The following is a 22,607-nucleotide window of genomic DNA, read 5'->3' as shown; positions in this document are numbered from 1 at the left end:
AGAAACTCGGCAAAGAAAGCGCGTCGCCTCTACGCTTTGTCCACGTTTCCAAAATTCTATACAGAAGGAATATATAGGCTACTTATAACCAAATATCATGAATTTTAGCCATTTAGAAATGAAATTTTGAGTTTTATTTTAGCAAAATTAAATAAACATTGCATGAAGGTGTTTGCTACTGCTCCAAATTTGATATAGTCCGTGTGATCACTTGAACCTACTATTTCTGCAGGGCAGGTGCAGTGTAATAACACCCGAGCGGCACAACATCCGCATTGCTGCGATTCAAGAGACTAAACTCACAGCAAGATCTGCTCTGCAGACCTGTTCTGGGTATAATGTCCACAGCAAAGATCGCGAGAGCGGAAATGGAGGCGACCTAGCTTTGAACATACACCACTCTGTGCAATATCACATATTTGATCCCGACATCGGCCGCAGGGACAGTGTCTTAGAACGTCAAGGCTTATCTGTCCGGTCAGGCGATGCAAACATAGAAATCATCAAGATATACATCCCTCCTGCCACCTGTTGCCCCGGTGGATACCGCCCTAATATCATACACACTGGTAACAATCGCATTATCTTAGGCGATTTCAATGCCCATCATGATCTATGGCATTCAAACTTGCGGGCGGACAGTAGGGGTGACATGTTGGCGGATCAAAAAGAAGAAACACGTATGGTAGGAAGCTGTCACAGTTCGCCGGATATATCAATCGTGAGCGCAGAACTGTACAGTAAACTGCGTCAACTGGCAGCCGATGATAACATTGGCATCCGACCATCTGCCTATACTTATTTCGCTCGAGCGTACCGCCTACTTCATCGTCACAGAAAAACGCACTTTTATAAACTTTAAAAAAGGAAGGTGGGACGAATAAAAATCCTTTACAGACAACCGCTTTGCTACCCTCGCTATCCCGACTGATGCCCGCCAAGGGGAGCGTGCTTTCCGCAAGGTCATTGAATCCGCCTCGGCTCGTTTCATTCCCGCCGGTAGAATTCCCGAAATTCGGCCCCACTTTCCGGCGGAGGCCGCAAATTTAGCGAGAGAGCGTGACCTTATAAGACAGCTCGATCCCGGCGACCCCCAAATAAGGGATATAAACCAACGCATCAGATTGCTTGTGGATGAACACAAGCGGGCAACCTCTCTGCCGGTGTAGGTAAACTTTGGTCCACCGTAAAGGCACTATCGAATCCGTCTCGGCGCAATGACAAAGTTTCCATCGCCTTTGGCGATAAAGTGCTGTCGGATGCGAAAAAATGCGCGAGCGCTTTCTGCCGACAATATATAATGCATTCTACAGAGACAAAGATAGACGGAGGGCCAACAGACGCGCACATAAACATAAATTCAGCGCGTCACCAATTACCATCACCGCCAAAGAGGTTGAGGATGCCATCGGTCATGCTAAACCATCCAAAGCAGTGGGCCCAGACGGCATAGCCATGCCAATGCTTAAAAGCCCAGGGAAACGGGGTTTCAAATATTTAGCGGATGTCTTCAACCTGTCTCTTGCCACCTTTGTCATTCCCGAAAAACGGAAAATCGCCAAGGTGGTCCCGTTACTAAACCCTGGGAAACCAGCTAACATAGGAGAGTCATATCGACCGATATCTCTCCTATCGCCAGTAGCCAAGACGCTTGAAGCCATTTTGCTCCCCTACTTCAAAGCAAATTTGCAGCTAGCCTGTCACCAGCATGGCTTCAGAAAACTCCATAGCACCACCACCGCGCTACATGCCATTAGCACCCAGATAAATTGCGGTTTAAATCAAAACCCCCTCCATAGAACAGTACTCGTTGCGCTAGACCTATCAAAAGCTTTTGATACGGTCAACCATGGCACGTTACTGCAAGACTTGGAATGGTCTACCCTTACCCCATGTCCTAAAAGGTGGACCGCAAATTATCTGGGTGGTCGGCAGGCATCGCTGCAATTTAGAAACGAAACATCAAAACCAAGAAGAATTAAACAAGGGGTGCCACAGGGTGGTGTCCTATCCTCACTTTTGTTTAATTTCTACATATCTAAGCTACCTTCGCCACCAGCAGGAGTTACTATCGTTTCCTACGCCGATGACTGCACAATAATGGCCACAGGCCCAGGCCCACAGATCGATGGGCTTTGCAACAGAATAAACAACTACCTCCCTAATCTCTCCAGTTTTTTCGCCTCGCGAAACCTGGCATTATCACCGACTAAATCCTTCGCGACCTTATTTACAATATGGACGTCCCAAATGTCGACCATTTTGAACATCCACGTCGATGGGACTACGCTACCGGCTGTCCTACACTCCAAAATCTTGGGAGTAACGTTTGATCAGGATCTACATTTTGGTGAGCATGCAGCCGCAATTGTACCGAAAATCCAAAAACGCTCACTACCACATACAAAGCAATTGGCCAGCCGATTGCATGTTACGCGTGCCCTATATGGTCGCCAAGCCTAAAAACTACTCACTGGAAGAATCTACAGGCCTGCCAAAATACTGCTCTCAGAGCCGCCACGGGCTTTCTTCTTATGTCCCCAGAACACCATCTACATAGTGAGGCGAGAATACTCCCCATCAGGGAGAGAAATGAGATGCTAACCAAACAGTTCCTGTTGAATACCCAGAAACCTGGGCATCCCAACAGACATCTGATTGATGAGCCAACACCGCCTAGGGGCTTAAGGAGTCATCTCCGTAAGCATTTTGAGGAAATACGGCACCTGAGAACTCAGCCGTATGAAGCAAAAAACACAAGCAGGTCCTCAGTGAACTCCACAAGCAGGCGTCGGACCTTTATGCCAGGAATTGCCCGGTGAATCCAGTACTCAAAGAACAGTACCCAGGGAAACGCGAGTCACTCTAGCAGGTGGGGCGAAGCACTGCTACAACAACAACAACAACCCGAGGAAATAATGGCCGCGGGCGTTATTATTATTTTTTTGAGATGGAATTAACGACCGTCAGAGAAAGGCAATAACGCCCGCCACCGTCTTTTGGAAAGGAAATCCCGCCCTTCAGATAAGCGCAATAACGCCCGCGGGCGTTATGGTTCTTTTGAAAAGGAAATAACACCCGTCTACAAAAGAAAATAGCTTCCACGGGTTTTGTTTCTTTTTCTGTTACCATTTATAACTTACACTTATTATTAAGAATTCATGAGCTTAACACCGGCTTATAATAATTGAATATTCGATTATTATCTTTTCTAAGAGAAACTGCAAAGAAAGAAAGAAACATTTACTGGCATATTGCGATGGTACCATTTCGAAAACCGCCACGTAATCATCATCAGGAAAATTCGTAATGTTTAATTAATACAAACAAAAATAAATATGTAAAACTGAGCCCGAGTCTACAAAGCTTCCCATTCGCAACGAAAAAGAAACTTTACAAAAACAAATCTACATAACACGCGAATTAATAGAGACAGAATGTCTCAATTGTGTTGTTAGTGTAGAAATGAGATAAACTGAATTCAGCAAGGAAACAAACACAAGCAGGGTAGCCTAGTGGTTAAGACCGTGTGATTCGCGGTTCGAATCTCGGTGAAACCTTTGATAACATTACAAAATTGCCTGATGATGATTACGTGGCGGACCTGCTTGTGTTTTTTGCCTGATGATGATTACGTGGCGGTTTTCGTAATGGTGCCATCGCAATATGCCAGTAAATGTTTCTTTCTTTCTTTTCAGTTTCTCTTAGAAAAACATAATAATTGAATATCCAATTATTATAAGCCGGTGTTAAGCTCATGAATTCTTAATAATAAGTATAAATTGAACACACCATTAAGGTCCGGTTTTTCAATACAAGTTCAACTCAGTTTGTCAGTTAAACTACGCTTAAACTTATTCTGCAGTTTTTCAGTCTACTTTAACTGAAGTTTAAGCAGAGCTTAAGCGGCCGATCTGGCATGGTTAAACTCTAGTTAACCTATCGATGATTTGCCTTCGTTCGAAATGGCGTCGAATATACCGAACGAGCATTTGGGCTTGAGTAGCATTAGAGCTCATGTTGAGAACTAGCATACCTCGAAAATCTGAAGTGTTGTTACGAAACAGTGGCTCAACTTGAGAATCATAGTATACTCAGCAAAAGAGGGAATTTTTTATAAAGCGAAAAATGCTATTACTTAAGTTGAAAAATGATAGTTCCCAACTTGTGGTTCTGTTACTAGACTCAAGTGTAAGATTCCAATACTACAGTATTTTCACAAAAATAAAATATATACCATTTATTTTTGATAAATTACGCTTCATTGCTGCTTTCAATCAGGTGTTTATTTCTCACAATAAATAGCCGTTGGCTTTGGTGGTACCACCTTGGAGATTTTTTTTCAACTTCACCTCAACTGGACATGCAATGTAGGATATCACCTGGAGAAACGTGTTGAATATTCATTTGAGAACTGTACATTTCTCAAAATCTCTCAAAGGTTGATAATAATTTGAAAATGCTAATGACATTGGAGATGAACTCGAGAACTATAAAATTTACAAAATTTCTCAAAGGTTGGATAGTGATTGCAGAATGAAGTTCGATATCAACTGGAGAGCTATCTGGTTTAAGAATAACTAAATAATGATTTGGATATCATCTCCAGAACTAGATTATATTCCACTGGAGAAATATCTTTTAAATGTTTGTTGGGTCGGCGAAATCCAGCTGTTGTCGTATCTACAAATTATCTATAGATAAAAAAAACAATGTTGCCGTAAAAAAAAGCCTACTCCAAAAGCGGCCTTAAACTGTGTGAAAAACTGCTCAGTAGTTTAACTGGAGTTTTAATTTGATTAGAGTTTAAGCAAACTTAGTTTCATCTTAGCTTTACCAACTACTGATAAACCGGGCCTAAAACAAACCAACATAAATTTATAACTTACTATAAACATTTCTATGCTCATATTGGTATAAAATGGAAATACACAATAAATTACAATAATACAAAATAAAAAATATTAAAATGTAACAAAAGTAGAATAAAACAAAATAAAATAAAAAACAAAATGAAACAAATTTATTTAATAATTTGGGAAAAATTGAAACAACGTGACATCGGGATGGACGAGGCGACAATCGAAACAGTGATAAATAAATTATAAATTAAAAATTGCTTCAAATAAATGTTTTCATACATTTAATAGCAATGAGCGCAGTCCCCGCTTAATTCATACAAAATGAAATAAAATTAAGGGTCCATTTCATTTTATTCGGAAACTAACACGGCGGCCACCGTGGTGTGATGGTAGCGTGCTCCGCCTACCACACCGTATGCTATGAGTTCACACCCCAGGCAAACCAACATAAAAATTTTAGAAATAAGGTTTTTCAATTAGAAGAAAATTTTTCTAAGCGGGGTCACCCCTCGGCAGTGTTTGGCAAGCGCTCCGGGTGTATTTCTGCCATGAAAAGTTCTCAGTGAAAACTCACCTGCCTTGCAGATGCCGTTCGGAGTCGGCATAAAACATGTAGGTCCCGTCCGGCCAATTTGTAGGGAAAATCAAGAGGAGCACGACGCAAATTGGAAGAGAAGCTCGGCCTTAGATCTCTTCGGAGGTTATCGCGCCTTACATTTATTTTTTATTTAAAGATGTTTGACCTCTGAAATTGGGCATAAATTGTATGTGAGGGTTTCCCAACGAGTATTAATTAGTTCAATTGTTGTAATCAATTTCTAAGTAATTTGTGGTTAAAGTTACAACGATGATAACATTTCTTTTTACACTTTCACAAGATATTTTTATATAACTACATACTGTGACGAATATTAGCATCACTAAGCTGCTACTAAATAAATGCACAACAACAATAAAGCAGCCACTCTTATGTAGAAGGCGACGAAGAGATATCTCACACACACAAATATGTATGTAGTCATCAGCTACTATTCGAGTTTCTTACACATACACACGCATATGGCTGGTAACTAACCAAGCATGAGCTACAACTGTTCGCGAAATTACTAAATTACTAGACTTATTTTGCTTTGTTGATTTTCCGACAGGGTGGATAAATGATATATTGGAACGATTTTCCGTCAGTCCTTGTCAAATTTGGTTTCGAGACAACCCGGTTCCGGCGTTGTGCCATCATCAGTGTCGATTTTCGTTTTCAAAACCAAATTTGACAAGGGATGACGGAAAATCGTTCCAATGTACTTAAATTACTAGACTTTAGGAGAATTGGGTGAAGGAGGAAACGGAGAGTATAGAAGCAGCGCAAGCTGAGGAATAACGAATCAGTTTTGATTTAAACACGCTATTGGTTGTGAAGTATAATTTTGAAGTTCTACTCCCAATGTAATCTAAATAAAGACCAGTTTGCAATACTGAATACTGGGGTGGTTTATTCGATAATTTAGCGATTCGAACGTTAGCAGAAGGTTTCAAATAAGCGGAATTTCCTAAAATTCGTTACAATACGTTAATATGTATAAAGCCACAAACCGTCATTTTGATTTATTTAAATTTAGGTATTGTTGTATGAATTAATAAGTTATTTGTTTACTTTCCCCGAACATAAATGTTGTTAAAAGTACTAACAATTGAAAAAGGAAAAATAAAGGGCCTCTTTCATTCAACTACGGGTATTTATTTCACAAAAAAAAAAAAAAAATAAGTTTAGTCATTTTGCAGGAATTTTTTAATTTTCAAAAGGAAAATAACGGCATTCGAGAAAAGGAAATAACGACTGCGGCCTTTTATTTACTCGGAAATAAAATTTAAACCCATCCCAAAGTGATCTTGAAATAACCGCTATAATAATACTGTGATTCCAAATGAGTAACGAAATGAGGGGAAGTTAGTGTAGTAAATAACGCCGAAACAATTAAAAAAAAAAAAATGCCACCGACGCAATGATCCCAAAATATTCGGATTGCTCAAAATAGTTCTGAAAAGATCTCAAAATAATCCCAAAATATTTCCAAAAGTAATACCGAGAGCTCACGAAGTTACCCCCAAAAGCTAATAAGACACACCTGACCCGTTAGTTCGTTAGTCCGAATTTGGTAATTTTTTCTGTGTATTTTGCTTCTATAAATTGAAGTTTGATAATTTTACAAAAACGAAGTACACATAAAAAACTACCAACTTTCGACAAAGAAATAAACGAGCTAGGTGTGAATCACGCAATATTATGCTTACATAATATTAAGTTTGTACACAGCAGCCGGCCAATGAACTCCAATTCGGTTGTGCCGCAAAATAAAATTTGGCAAAAAACCTTTGAACGAATCAGATTCCACCATGAAAATGAATTTTAGTTGAATGAAAGAAATTCACCGCTAAGAAAGTCCGTGTCTGTGCATGGAAATCAGTTTTTATCCGCGAAACAGGGGAACATTTTTTCGATAGGCCGCTAAAGGCATTTGCTGTTGACCTAGAAATAATTAACATCTATATTCCCCCTGCCACCTGCTGTCCAAGTGGCTATCGCCCTGATATCAGTGAGCTACTCTGTCTTATCCTTGGCGATTTCAACGCTCACCATGATCTGTGGCATTCTAGCTTGCCAGATGACAGCAGAGGCAGGCAGCTAGCAGAGCAAATAGACAATACAACTTTCTGCACGATAAACGGCGATGCCCCACCAGAATTGCAGGTAATTGCCACAGCTCACCTGACATCTCAATCGTCAGCGCAGGGCTCATAAATTGCGTGGAATGGCAACCGATCCTTATTTTAGCTTCTGATTACCTGCACATACTCCTTTCAATTGGGCGACCTGCCAACTTTATCACCTCTGAAAAGCGGACTTGGGAAGATTACACAACCTTTACGAACCAATATTTCGCTGCTCTTCCCGTTCCGACCGATGTCCGGCCGGTAGAATACCTGAAATCATACCGCATTTCCCGGCCGAAGCCGCAAATTTAGCAAGAGAACGTGACCTTGCGAGACACCTCAACCCTAGAGACCCCTTTATTAGGAGTCTTAACTTGGATATCGTGCGGCTGGTAAATGAACATAAACCTACCAAATGCGAGGAGCATCTAAAGAACTGCAACCTATCTGCGGGTGTTGGTAAATTGTGGTCAACCGTCAAATCCTTGTCTAATCCTACTAAAAACAATGATAAAGTGTCTATAGCCTTCGGTGATAAAACTTTATCTGATTCGAAGAAATGCGCGAGCGGCTTTTGCCGACAACAATTGTGTAGGCAAAGCCAGACGTCGTGCCAACAGACGAGCCCATAAACATAAACACAACGTCCCACCCATTACCATCACCCCCACATAGGTTGAAGCAGCCATCCGTAAGACAAGGCCCTCCAAGTCGATAGGCCCCGACGGAATAGCCATGCCAATGCTTAAACACCTTGGCGATGAGGGAATAAAATACCTGACACATGTCACTGGAATCCTAAGTCATTCTCGACAAATTCAAAATGGCATGGATAATCCCGCTACTAAAGCCTGGCAAACCAGCTTACGGCGACTCTTATCGACCGATATCACTCCTTTCGCCAGTAGCTAAGACATTGGCAACCGTTTTGCTCCCTCATTTTACGGCAAATCTTCGCCTAGCCACGCACCAACATGGCTTCCGTAAAATGCACAGCACCACCACCGCGCTCAATGCCATTAACACTTAGATTAATTACTTAATTTAATCAGCAAAAACCCCATCATAGGCCGGTGCTCGTGGCACTTAAGCTGTCAAAAGCTTTTGACATAGTCAACCACGGCACGCTACTCCAAGACATAGAAGCCATCCTGCTTGTCTAAAAAGATGGACCGCTAATTATCTGAGTGGTCGGCAAGCGTCGGTTGAATTTAGGAACGAAATTACTACACCTAGAAAAATTAAACAGGGGGTTCCACAGGGTGGTGTCCTATCCCCGTTTCTGTTTTTATTTTTACATATCAAAACTCCCTTCCCACCAGAAGGAGTCACAATTATTTCCTATGCTAACGACTGCACGATTATGGCTACAGGACCTGGCCCTTCAGTTGATGAATTAGTTTCTAAAATAAACAGCTATCTCCCCGATCTTTCCGGTTTCTTCACCTCGCGCAACTTGGCATTATCGCCGATAAAATCCACGGCCACCCTGTTTACGACATGGAAGGAACAAATGTCGCAAATATTGCACGTACGCGTCGATGGTGTCACACTACCGACTGTCAATCACCCAAAGATTTTAGGGGTAACGTTCGATAATACTCTAACCTTCAAAGCTCATGCCACCGAGATTTTTTCTAAATCCTCAAGTCGCTTGCCGGCAGAACATGGGGAAAAGATAAAGAAACGTTGCTAACCACGTACAAAGCAATTGGCCGGCCGCTCATGAGCTACGTGTGACCAGTATGGTAGCCTGGTCTTAAAAATACACACTGGAAAAGGCTACTTACTTACTTACTTACTTAATTGGCGCTTAACCGTCTTAACGGTTATGGCCGTCCTACAAGGCGCGCCAGTCGCTCCTTCGCTCCGCCAACTGGCGCCAATTAGTCACACCAAGGGAGTTTAAATCATTTTCCACCTGGTCCTTCCAACGGAGTGGGGGCCGCCCTCTACCTCTGCTTCCATAGGCGGGTTCCGATAGAAACACTTTCTTGGCCGGAGCATCATCATTCATTCGCATAACATGGCCTAGCCAGCGCAGCCGCTGCGTTTTAATTCGCTGGACTATGTTGATGTCTGCGTATAGCTCGTACAGCTCATCATTAAATCTTCTTCGGTACTCGCCATCGCCAACGCGTAGAGGTCCATAAATCTTTCGGAGAACTTTTCTCTCGAACACTCCCAAAGCCGCTTCATCTGCTGTTGTCATGGTCCATGCTTCTGTCCCATATAGCAGGACGGGTACGATAAGTGACTTGTAGAGTATGATTTTCGTTCGCCGAGAGAGGACTTTACTTTTCAATTGCCTACCTAGTCCAAAGTAGCATTTATTGGCAAGATTGATTCTTCGCTGGATTTTAGTGCTGGTGTTGTTGATAGTGTTGATGCTGGTTCCCAAATAAACGAAGTCTTTTACTATTTCGAAATTATGGCTGCCAACAGTAGCGTGGTTGCCAAGGCGCGTATGCACTGACTCTTTGCTGGATGACAGCAGGTACTTCGTTTTGTCCTCATTCACCATCAAACCCATCTTTACCGCTTCTTTTTCCAGTTTGGAGTAATCTGAACTAACAGCGCGGGTGTTTAGGCCGATGATATCAATTTCATCAGCATATGCCAGTAATTGCACGCTTTTATAGTATATTGTTCCAGTGCGGTTAAGTTCTGCAGATAGTATAATTTTCTCCAGCATCAAATTAAAGAAATCGCACGATAGGGGTCACCCTGTCTGAAACCTCGTTTAGTTTCGAACGGCTCGGAGAGGTCCTTCCCAATTCTGACTGAGCTGATGGTGTTGCTCAACGTCATTTTGCACAGCCGTATAAGTTTTGCGGGGAAACCAAATTCAGACATAGCGGCATATAGGCAGCTCCTTTTCGTGCTGTTGAGGGCGGCTTTAAAGTCGACGAAGAGGTGATGTAATCGACACACATTTTTCACGGGGTTTTTCCAAGATTTGGCGCATTGTGAAAATCTGGTCGATGGTAGATTTAATAGGTCTGAAGCCGTACTGATAAGGTCCAATCAGCCGGTTCACGGTGGGCTTCAATCTTTCGCACAATACACTTGAAAGGACCTTATATGCGATATTAAGAAGGCTGATTCCACGATAGTTGGTGCATTTTGCAGTATCCCCCTTCTTGTGGACTGGACAAAGAACACTTAGATTCCAACCGTCGGGCATGCACTCGTCCGCCCATATTTTGCTAAGAAGCTGCTGCATGCGCCTTACCAACTCCTCGCCGCCGTACTTGAATAGCTCCGCCGGCAATCCATCAGGGCCCACGGCCTTGTTGTTTTTCAATCTCGTTATTGCTATTCTAACTTCGTCATAATCGGGCGGGGGGACATATCTTCCATCATCATCAATTGCGGGATCGGGTTCTTCATCTCTGCGCGGTGAATTGCTGCCTCCATTTAGGAGAGCAGAGATGTATTCCCTCCATAATCTAAGCACTCTCTGGACATCAGTTACAAGGTCGCCGTTTTCATTCCTACAGGAGTTTGGCCCGGTCTTAAAACCTTCCGTCTGTCGCCGTATTTTTTGGTAGAATTTTCGGGCGTTATTCCTGGTGGCTAGCAGCTCAAGTTCCTCGCACTCACGCCTTTCTGCTTCTGCTTTTTTCTTCCTCAAAAGGCGTCTCGCTTCCCTTTCCAACTCACGATAGCGTTCACACACTCCTCTTGTCGCGCTCGCTTTTAACGTAGCCCTGTGGGCAGCGTCTTTTCTTTCGGCTGCAACGCGGCATTCTTCATCGTACCAGTTGTTTTTTCGTGGCCGCCGGTAACCAATTTTTTCCTCGGCGGCAGTACGAAGTGGTTTGGAGATATGCTCCCACTGCTCCTGTATTCCTTCAGGATAAGTTGTGCTCACAGAGAGCAGATGTGAGAGTCGAGTTGCGAAATCATTGGCAGTCTGTTGTGATTGAAGCTTTTCGACGTTTAGCTTTCCTTGTGTTTTTTGTTCCTTGGTTTTAGCCGCGTTGAGGCGGGTGCGTATTTTGGCTGCAACGAGATAATGGTCCGAGTCGATGTTAGGTCCTCGGATCGTGCGCACATCTAAAACACTGGAGGCACGTGATCGATCTGATTGCGAGTATTTCGATCAGGAGACAACCATGTAGCTTGATGTATCTTTTTATGCATGAACCTCGTGCTGGATATGACCATGTTTCGAGCACCGGCAAAGTCAATCAGCCTCAGTCCGTTAGGAGAAGTTTCATTGTGTAGGCTGAACTTTCCGACTGTAGGGCCAAAAACACCTTCTTTGCCCACCCTGGCGTTAAAGTCGCCAAGCACGACTTTTATATCATGACGGGGGCAGCGCTCGTATGTGCGTTCTTATTGTTCATAAAAAGTGTCTTTCACCTCATCGTCTTTCTCCTCTGTCGGCGCATGGGCGCAGATGAATGATATATTAAAAAATTTTGCTTTTATTGGGATATCGGCGAGACGCTCGTCCATAGGCGTGAACGCCAGCATTTGACGACAAAGTCTCTCTCCCACCACGAATCCGACGCCGAAACTGCGCTTATTCGTATGGCCACTCCAATAGATGTCACAATTTTTGATCTTCTTTTTTCCTTGCTTCGTCCAACGCATTTCTTGGTTGGAGGCGATGTCAGATTTTGCTTTGACGAAGACATAAACCAGCCGGGCATCTGCACCAATCCCATTCAGGGATCGGACGTTCCAGGTGCATGCCCTCAATTCATTGTCCTTCAAACGTTTGCCATGGTCGTCATCAATAGAGAGTGTATTTATCGGAGGCTTGTTGTTATATTTCATTGGAGTATGGTTTTACGTGGCGGGTCCCAAGTCCAGCGCACAACCCGCTCAGCGGGGGTGAAAATATTACTTGCACGTTTATATAGCGAGCCGCTTGCTCCAAGACAGACGCCCGCTTGCTCCAAGACAGACGCCCGCTTGCAGCCACACCTAGAGGTGTACAGACGCTGTCGATGAGATCTCCCCCGGCTAGCCCTTAAACCGATTATGTCAGAGTGGCCTAGCCAGGTTGTCGCCTTCTCACATTAGCTCACCGCTAAACGGATGCTTAACCGCTACCCAGAGGATACTTGGCCGCAAGCGACCGGCAGTAGTGAGCTGCTTAAACCGCATGCAAAAGAATCGCTCTGGCCATTCCCAGGTGAATGGCGGTCAGAAGCTTTCCCCACTTTCGTGGACTTCTATACACGGCTACAGGCCTGTCAAAATGCTGCAATCAGAACTGCCACCGGATGTCTCCTTATGACTCCCGAACACCATCTACATAGTGAGGCCAAAGAGCTCAATATTGCAACTAATTTCCGGGAACTCCGCTTATTTGCAAACGTCTGCTTACGTTCGTATCGCTAAACTGTTGAATAAAACACTCCAATATTCTGTATTACAAAATGGTCTTTATTAGACTGCTTCACAATTAAGCTTCACTTCGCAACTGATAGCGTGTTCAAAACAAACTGAATTCGTGCTGCCTCAGCTTGCGCTGCTTTTATACTCTTCAGTTTCCTCGTTCACCCATTTCTCCTAAGGTCTAGTAATTTTGTGAACCTGCTGCTTGTTTACCAGCTATATACACGTATATTTGTAATTTGTATCCATATGCGTGTGTATACATATGTGAGCGGCTGATGATGACATGCGTTTGTGAGTATCTCCCTCTGTTGCCTTGTATGTATGTGTGTAGACATAATGATTAATTTGATTACGTACATACAAGTGTAGCAGCTTGCTTTATTGTTGTTGTGGCTTCATTTACTTAGCATCAGACTAGTGATGTGAGTATCACTTAGTGTCACTAATATTCGTCACAATATTATAGAGCACAATGAAATGCTGAACAAACAGTTCTTGCTTAATTGTCACAAACCAGGACATCCCAGCAAACAACTGCTTGATTTAGCACCGCGTCCACGGGGGTTAAGGGAACATCTCCTAAAGCACTATAACGAGATCCTACACCTGCCAACACTGCCGTTTGATCCAGGCAAGCATAAGCAGGCCCTTAGCCAAATCTACAGAGAATCGGTAAACGCCCTGTTAACCCCGTTATTAATATGTAATATCCCACCCTTGCAGAAGAAGAAAGCACACTACCAAGCGAAACACGAGTCACCCTGGCCCAACTTCGTTCTTGATACTGTAACAGGTTAAACTCTTACTTGTCCAGAATCAACCCCGACATACGTAATGTATGTCCTGCATGTGATGTGTCCCCACATGACGCCAACCATCTCGTCAATTGTAATGTGGAACCTACGCCTCTAACACCCATCTCCCTATGGTCCGCCCCTGTTGAAACAGCCAGTTTCCTTGGACTCCCGTTAGACAATTTGATGACAATTTGTGATTGGTCGTGTCCATTGAATGGGGCAAAGCACTGTTAATACAACAACATGCATTTCCTGATATAAGAGTACAGCTGAATTAATAAAATTTGGTGTGAAGAAAAATTATGCATTTAAGAAATAAAAATATAAATTTTTAAATAGCCTCGCTTTGAAAGCGACGATTTTAAACACCAAAGTGCTACCTGATTTTAAAGTATGACATATATTTTTAATAAATTTTACTGCTTTCAGATTGTTTATGTATCTTTGGGAGGACGCGGTGCCAGAAGAAAAGAGACAAATCTTGATCATCCATCCATGCAGCCACCACCGCCTAAAGAATGTCTACCAACGGTACTTTTGCTGCAACCGCATTACTTTGAAAAACTTTTTTGTTTAATGCAAACATTGGGCGATATGAAACCACAAAGTTCAAATTTGCAATTACACACCAAAGCACAATTGCTTTCCAGACGCGTCTGGGATATCTTGGCTATATTACCAACAAATCCGCTTATATTAGATGCATTTAAAGATCTGAACAACGATCTTAGCACTTTCGAACGACTTAGTAATGAAGAAGAACAAGCCAACAAACGGAAAGAGATAAAACAAAAGCTCAATCAATTACTTGATTGGAGTAACTTACAAAAATTCATGTATTCATTACATATTGTCGAGAGTCTGACATTAAATAGTGTATTGCAGCAAAAGGGGGCGGGTAGTGGTAATGGTTCGACATGCTGTGGGTTTGGTGGTGCTAATGGTAATGTGATACCTTTGGATCAATATGTGCGTAATACTAAAAGCGGAAGCAATGCTTCAAAACGTAGTTCAAGCAGACGTCGGAACAGCAATGAAAGTGCGAATGCAAAAGAGGAAAACAAACGCAACAATAGCGGTAATAGTAGTGGTTGTAGTAGTAGTGGTAGCGGCAGCGGCAGCGGTAGTGTAAGTGGCAGCGTCAGTGGAAGTGGCAACGGAAGTGCTAGCAGTGCTGGTGCTGCCTTGGAATCACTGTCCCACAAAGACAACTATGAAGCAGCCACACAAAAAGAAATTGAAAGTGCTAGTGCTGAAAGTGAGTGTGCCAGTGAAATGCCCGGCGAAGACGCGCCAAACCATGATAAGGAAAATAATCAGACATTAATGGGTAGACCACATAAACGTCTTAAGCGGAGCGATAGTAATGCTAATATCAGTGATGATAAGGAGAGTAGACTGGTGAACAGCGCAGTGGACACGAGTAGTAGTGCTGTAACGGGTAATTGTGGTGGTACTAGCGCTGCTACCACTGCTTTATCAGTTTCCAATGTACGTTCTGTACACGACATGAAATGGAGCGAAGTATTTGTGCGTTGCGGTGGCTTACGTTTACTCTACGAAATTTTTATATCGGGGAAGTTACAACAAAGTTCACATCCATGCGAATTGTTGAATGAGTGGCGGCATGATTGTTTAGCCAGTCTGATGCGCGTACTCTGGCTTTTAGGCTTTGAAGAAGTACAAGCTGAAGATATACATGTTGTCGTATCACGTCCACATACTTTCATGCTTGAGTTAATGGTTGTAGATCCATGTTTGCGCCGTTTGGCTTCTATACTTAATGATGAAGCCTATCATAATTATGCAGCACTAATGCCAACTACACAATTTCAATATCAATATCCTTATCAATATCATCATTTACGTACTGGATTTTGGGGACGTGCGCAGGTGGTACAATTTACTATGAATATTATGGTTAGTTTTGTTCATGCATCGGCAGAAGCACGTCGCGTACTTTGGACACAGCCAGAGTATTGTAATTGGTTGCAAAAATTCATTTTAGAGGACCCAGAACCGGCAGTACGACGCGAAATTTGCGCTGGACTTTATCGTATATGTTTGGGTAATACGCAAAGCTATAAAGTTTTGTTAGCGCCCTTGCTACGGAAATTAATATCATTTCTGCCACTTGCCGAAAAGATGACGTCATATGTACAGCATCAGCAGTATTTATTGTCGGATGAGGGCAAAGAACCGCATGGACCAGCTTGTCGCGATTACTTTTGGTTACTAGCACGTCTCGTCGACACCATGACACCAGAAATGGTGAAGTGCTCTTTGGAAAGTGAAAACGAAGGAGAATCGTTTGATATTGAACGATTATGTCAATCGGTCTCACAGAGTATATTGACTCGTGATTTTTATGAAACCAGGCATGGTTATCAGGTAAGGCCAAAGAAAATATTAAAATTCATAATGGATTTTATAAATTTTGTGGATTTTTACGCCGTCCTACATTTGGTATTCGAGTACTTACTTAAATTTAACTGAAATTGAAAATGAGCTGAAGGGTCCATTAATATTAAATTAAATTTGACGCATTGCTCCGTTAAGTGGATCGTAACTTCTCAACGGTGCATTCAGAAAGTTTTCACTCAACAATTGATATACGGTTCTGTGAAAGCGCCCATTTAATCCATATTAGCACTTCCCTGAATTACACCAAAAATTTCAATTAAAATATTAGCACTTTATGCGAACACTAAACTATTTGAATCGCTGAATCTTTCTCTACTTCATGAACGCTAACGTCTACACCATTTCCAGTTGTAAATGAGAAATCGTCATATGGAAATTAGAATAGTTCCTTGTAAATGAGATGGTAGCGTGCTCCGCCTACCACACCGAATGCCCTGGGTTCACACCCTGGGCAAAGCAACGTCAAAATTTTAGAAATAAGGTTTTTCAATTAGAAGAAAATTTTTCTAAGCGGGTTCGTCCCTCGGCAGTGTTTGGCAAGCACACCGAGTGTATTTCTGCCAAGAAATCTCTCAGTGAAGACTCATCTGCCTCGCAGATGCCGTTCGGAGTCGGCATAAAACAAGTAGGTCCCATCCCTCCAATTTGTAGGAAAGATTAAAAAGGAGCACGACGCGAATTGGAAGAGAAGCTCGGCCTAAAATCACTTCGGAGGTTATCGTGCCTTACATTTATTTATTTTTTAAATGAGAAAGCGTCATTTGGAAATTAGAATAGTTCCTTGTAAATGAGAAATCGTCATTTGGACACAAGATTTTTTAATTGTAAATTAGATTAATAAATTGTAAATCAGAAAGCGTCAAATATCAATGCGAAAACGTCATATGAACATGAGAATAGTCAATTGAAATTGCGAAAGCGTCGCTCTCATGATACAAAAAATGGAGGCATAGTACAGGTTTACAAGTATGATATGTATGAGAAGGAAACAATTCCTTTCTCTTTCTAACACACTGCGGTTTGACACTTCGGTCAGTGTCAAACTATTGTGGAACTCAGTGGAACCTGCGTGGAACATGCGTTTGAAGTGTCAAAATTACCGGGGTTGCTGTCGTGGAAAGCGACGCAGTGAAACAAAAAAAAAGGAGCGGAATATCAGATATGGGTTGCTGTGATGGTAAATTTTTTTGAACGAATTATTATGAAAATGTAGTGCACCTATATGGATCCTACAGAAATCTACCCGTTTAAAAGTTCTCCCCAAAAAACAGTTTGAAACCGAGGTCGACTGCAATAACCTGTCCAAAAATGTGTAAAGAGAAATGAAAAGACGCGTTTTGTCCTGTCATCAATAGTCCAAAGACGAAAAAGTATTCGAATTATTGGAAGCGAGGCAAAAACGCGCCTATTAATACATCCCCCCACGGTTTTACCAATCGTCCCCGGTAATAAAGTATCAGAATTTGTTAATTAAAATTGTCCAAAACATATGGATTTTAAACAGAGATGTAATCAAGTGCTCGTTTGATAGTAAATACGGATATTTCTTTGTAATTTTACGATAAAAATTTAACGCATTTTTCGTTAGCAGCTATTACACTTTTCTTGGACTTAAGAAGTACAACAGTGCCAAATAGCATCCACAAAAAAAAAAAAACGAACAAGAACAAGCATTTTGTCAGGTGAGCGTAGCTGTGTATGTGCGTGCTGCTACATATCCTACTTGTAGACCTGTACTATGAATGGAGGTAGTTCCATTTAGTGTGACGTTAGCCATTTGACATTTGCGGGGTTATTTTAAATAAAAAAAAAAAATATCAGCCTAGAAAAGAAGGTTTTTAATAAGTTTTTGGAGCTCCCGAAAATTGCTTTGGTGGAATAAACTTGGCTTGAAGTATACAAAGCAAGGGAATATAGCCTTCTTAAGTGTCCGTACGTTTGCTCAGAACATGCTGACAGAACATGCACGTTTGTCAATTGATTGCCCAAAGGAGGTCCTTATAAACCTACACCGCATTTTTTAAAGAGTTTAGCATACTTAAACGCAATTTTTATGAAATTGAATGGTGATAAATTGGCTACAAGTTAACATTTTTTATTTAATGCATAATTCAAGCGTAGCGCTTAAGGAGGGAATTATTGGACCATTTTTTACAGAGAACATTGCCCTGTAGCTCTGCAGGTTAGCCACTAGTTATGAGTTATTTTGCCCGTTGTACTAGGGGCACCTTGGGGCATATTCTGTGCCCTTTAAGCACAAACGTAACAAATTAAACACCTACCATTCACTGCAGACTTTGGAGGTACATTTTTGCTCAACATTCCTTGAGAAATATCTACTATAGAGGCATAATAACATGGCCATGCTAGAACAACAAGTTTTTTCGTGTATTTTTTCTGTCTGGGGGTCAAGCTGTCATAAAGATATGAATCATTAACCAATGTATGAGTCATTATCCACTATTTTTGAATAAAATTGCATGTTTTACTGTATTCTCAATTGATATTTATGCACATAAATCGTGCTAAGCATATTATTATTGTCTCAGATGACCATTGCGTTTTCATCCTGAAGGAAATTTCTATCGCGAAAAGCCACAATTTCGCCTTAAACAGTAACGGTATGGCAACACTTCTAGCAAAACAACAAACATTTGCCGTCATCCAGTGAGTTTCACAGCTCAGGCTCACGCTCAATTCTCACGGGAATGCTCTGGATCATTGAGAGACTTGAGAAGTAGATGAAATTTTCGCACACGTGAAATGTGATAGGCAGATGTCGCCGCTGTTTTTCATTTAACTCATACGGCGAAAGGCTAAGTAGCGACATCTATTTTTGAAAAAGTAGGTTTATTAAAGACAGCGTTGCCAAACTAAAAAGAAGTAGTTAACAAATTATCTGGCTCACAAATTGAACCAGACTTCTATCTGGATTTATCTGGCTCAAATCGTTGTTGTTGCACTTACATGCAAAATTATTTATCTGGCTCAGGATCTTTGCCACCGGATGATAACAATTATGAGACTTCAAAAATCTCCAAATACGTAAACAAATTTTGAGTGGACTACCTTCTTTTTTATATCATAGTAGCTCTGCTATAAGAAAAGATATTTGTAAATGAGAGAGTGTCAAATGAAAATGCAAACGCGTCAGATGTAAATGCGAAAGCATCATAGAAATGAGAATAGCCAAGTGTAAATGAGAAAGCATAGTCTGAATATGCGAAAGCTCCACTTGTTCATTTATTCGGCGCGATATCACTGTCTGTAGTGTCGTCGATCAAGATCGGGGTCCGTTCAGCATGAGCACATGCGCTTCTTCAGTAAGGTCAGTTTTTTAACGATGGCAAGGGCAGGCGAACGATTTAAACGACTCAGTTTTGGTGCGCGAGAACAGGCCATGCCACTTAAAAATCGATTCAATGATAGCTGATGCTTAAAATGGCCAAATGAAAGTGCTGCATTTAGCATTGTACTCGCCAATACTGATCCCCGACGAAACTCTGTAGGGGAAAGTAAAACTATGAGTGCAGGGACACATGACACATTGCAATACGCATGTTTTATGTAGAAAATCCCTGCAATATTTATGTATGTAGAATAACCGGTGGATGGAGCGAAGAGATCAGTTTTTCATCGAGTGTTATTATCCTTAGAGTATATGCTCGCTGCCACAAACATAGCTTATCCTTATTACCATTTTTATACCTTTCATGGAAATGAAATGGTATATTAACTTCGTCACGAATCCCAAAATTGTAGGTCCTTTAAGGAAAATAGATAGACCCACCATTAAGTATATCGAAATAATCAGGATGAAGAGCTGAGTATATTTAGCCATGTCCGTCTATCCGTCTGTCTGTTTGTATGCTAAATTGAGGGACTAGAATTTTTGAGATATCTTGATAAAATTTGGTGAGCCGGTGTTATTAGGTGTCCGATTAGACATTTGTCGACCGATACAACCGATTTTTCAGAAAAGGAGGATTTTTGTTATATCTTCTTCAATTGATCAGATTGAAGCTTCAAACTTCACCATATACTTTCGTATATTGCACATATAATTATCTGAAAAAATTGATGAGATCAGTCGTATATATAGCATATATCACCCACAACCGGTTGTTCAGATAAGCAACTTTTCGCAATATCTGCCCCATTTTAACAGCTAGAAGCTTCAAATCTCACCAAATGCTTACATATATAGCGTATATTGTTGTCTGAAAAAATCATAGAGATCGGTTGTATATATAGTGTATACCCTATATAAACTGTAATTTCTGCCCCCTTTTTTACGGCTAGAAGTATCAAATTTCATCAAAAACTTACGCTTACGTCATATATTGTTGAAATAAGTGATTCGTGGTCATAGTTTTTACATGCAGACTACAAAAAACGTGAAACTTTGCATCCTCACACAAACTACCTACCTACATATTTTTTATTTTATATTTATACTAAAAATCGCGTATATTTCTTATCTTATGCAGCCAATTATTTGAATATTACGAATGAGATAAGATTATTGTTCAGCCCCATTCATGAAAGGTATGGAGTCTTCGGCACAGCCGAAGACAGTCCCGTCCTTACTTGTTATATTCTCAATTAAAAACTACGTTTTCGCATTTTTATTTGATGCTTTCTAATTTATAATTGACTATTCTCATTTACAACCGCCTATTATCATTTACAACTAACTATTCTCATTTACAACTGGAAATAGTCTAGACCAGTGGTGCACAACGGCGGAGAAATTTAAGTACAGGCGCAAATTTTTATGTAGCAGTATGTGTTTACCTGGAGAATGTTTGAGCATAGAATTCACGCATGAGATGTTTAATGCTTATAGTACAACCTAAAACTGATTGCTTCGACAACCTTTACCGATTAATGTCCTTAATCCAGAATGGGCCTATTGCACGATTCTAAGCCAATGAGTATATTTGACTGTGTTTAAGCTGAACCCATTGTAAAGGTCTACAAGTAGGATATGTAGCAGCACGCACTTACACAGCCACGCTCACCTGATAAAATGCTTGTTCTTGTTCGTTTTTTTTGTGGATGCTATTTGGCACTGTTGTACTTCTGAGGTCCAAAAGAAGTGTAGTACAATGACAGAAAAATACTGGTAAAATCAACCGAAAAACGGGTCAATTCAACCGAAATTTCTGTAAATTTTTATCCATCGCAACAAGATGTTGAATCAACTGCACACAAATCGTTGATTCTTAATTGACCGTTTTAGTAGTCAAATGAACAAAAAAAAGTTGTTGCGACAGCTTTGTACGAAAGTACCTATGTTGCGGCATTTGCAAGGCAGATGAGTTTTCGCTGAGATCTTTTCATCGCAGAAATACAATCGGAGTGCTTGCCGAACAGTGCCAAGGGGCGACCCCGCTTATGAAAATTTTCTTCTAATTGAAAAACCTTATTTCTAAAATTTTTATGTTGCTTTGCCCGGGGTGTGAACCCAAGGTCTTCGGTGTGGTAGGCGGAGCACGCCATGGCGGCCGCCATATGCATACGTAAATATGTGCATACATATAGTACACAGCATACATAAGTACAAAGTAGAGAGCGCAGTGAGCGTAAAATTCTCTTTGAAATTTGCTCATGTATTGACTGTGAGATCAGTTGTGTTAACAAAAAATCAGTTAGATTGATTAGGAATCTGTCAATTTTACAGAATTTTGTTAACTTAAGAGCGACAATTTCTCTTCTGTTGAAATGACTAAACTAATTTGTTCGCTTGACAAAGAACTCGGTCGAATTAACCATAATTCGATCAATTTCACCGAATCTCCGTTAAGTCAAGAACAACAGAACCGATTTGTTGATTTTACTAGCACCATTTCTTTCAGTGTAGCTGCTTACGAAAACTGCGTAAAATGTTTATCGTAAAATTACGAAGAAATATCCTTATTTACTTTCAAACGAGCACTTAATTACATCTCTCTCTAAAATCCATATGTTTTGGACCATTTTAGTTAATGTAATACTTTATTACCGGGGACGATTGCTAAAACACGACCAAAACCGTCGAGGGATGTCTTAATAGACGCGTTTTTGCCTCGCTTCCAATAATTCGAATACTTTTTTTCGGACTATTGATAATAGAACAAAACGCGTCTTTTACTTTCTCTTTCCACATTTTTGGAGGGGTTATTGCAGTCAACCTCGGTTTCAAACTGTTTTTCGCGGAGAACTTTTGAACGGGTAGAAGAACTTAGCACCCGTGTTTGTATTCTTAATACTGGAATAGCTACGCGTCCTCAGATACCCCAATTCAAGACTTTTGTGTAAGTTTCTGTAGGACCCATATAGGTGCACTACATTTTCATACTAAATTCTTTCAAAAAAATTTATCATCACAGCAACCCATATCTGATATTCCGCTCCTTTTTTGTTTCCCTGCGTCGCTTTCCACGACAACAACCCCGGTAATTTTGACACT

At 41.2% G+C, this 22,607-nt stretch overlaps 1 protein-coding gene across 1 annotated transcript in view; it reads left to right on the top strand.

The window, feature by feature from the left end:
* puf (ubiquitinyl hydrolase 1 puf) overlaps positions 1-22,607 on the top strand; it is a 92,136-nt gene that overhangs the window by 24,219 nt on the left and 45,310 nt on the right. Inside the window, exon 10 of the mRNA XM_067761172.1 lies at positions 14,159-16,120. Within this exon, the coding sequence (XP_067617273.1) occupies positions 14,159-16,120 (1,962 nt within the window). The remainder of the gene's footprint in view (positions 1-14,158; positions 16,121-22,607) is intronic.

Source organism: Eurosta solidaginis, chromosome 1 (genome assembly GCF_040869045.1).
Source record: "Eurosta solidaginis isolate ZX-2024a chromosome 1, ASM4086904v1, whole genome shotgun sequence".
Classification (NCBI taxonomy): domain Eukaryota; kingdom Metazoa; phylum Arthropoda; class Insecta; order Diptera; family Tephritidae; genus Eurosta; species Eurosta solidaginis.
This window is presented reverse-complemented; position numbering and strand designations above follow the sequence as displayed.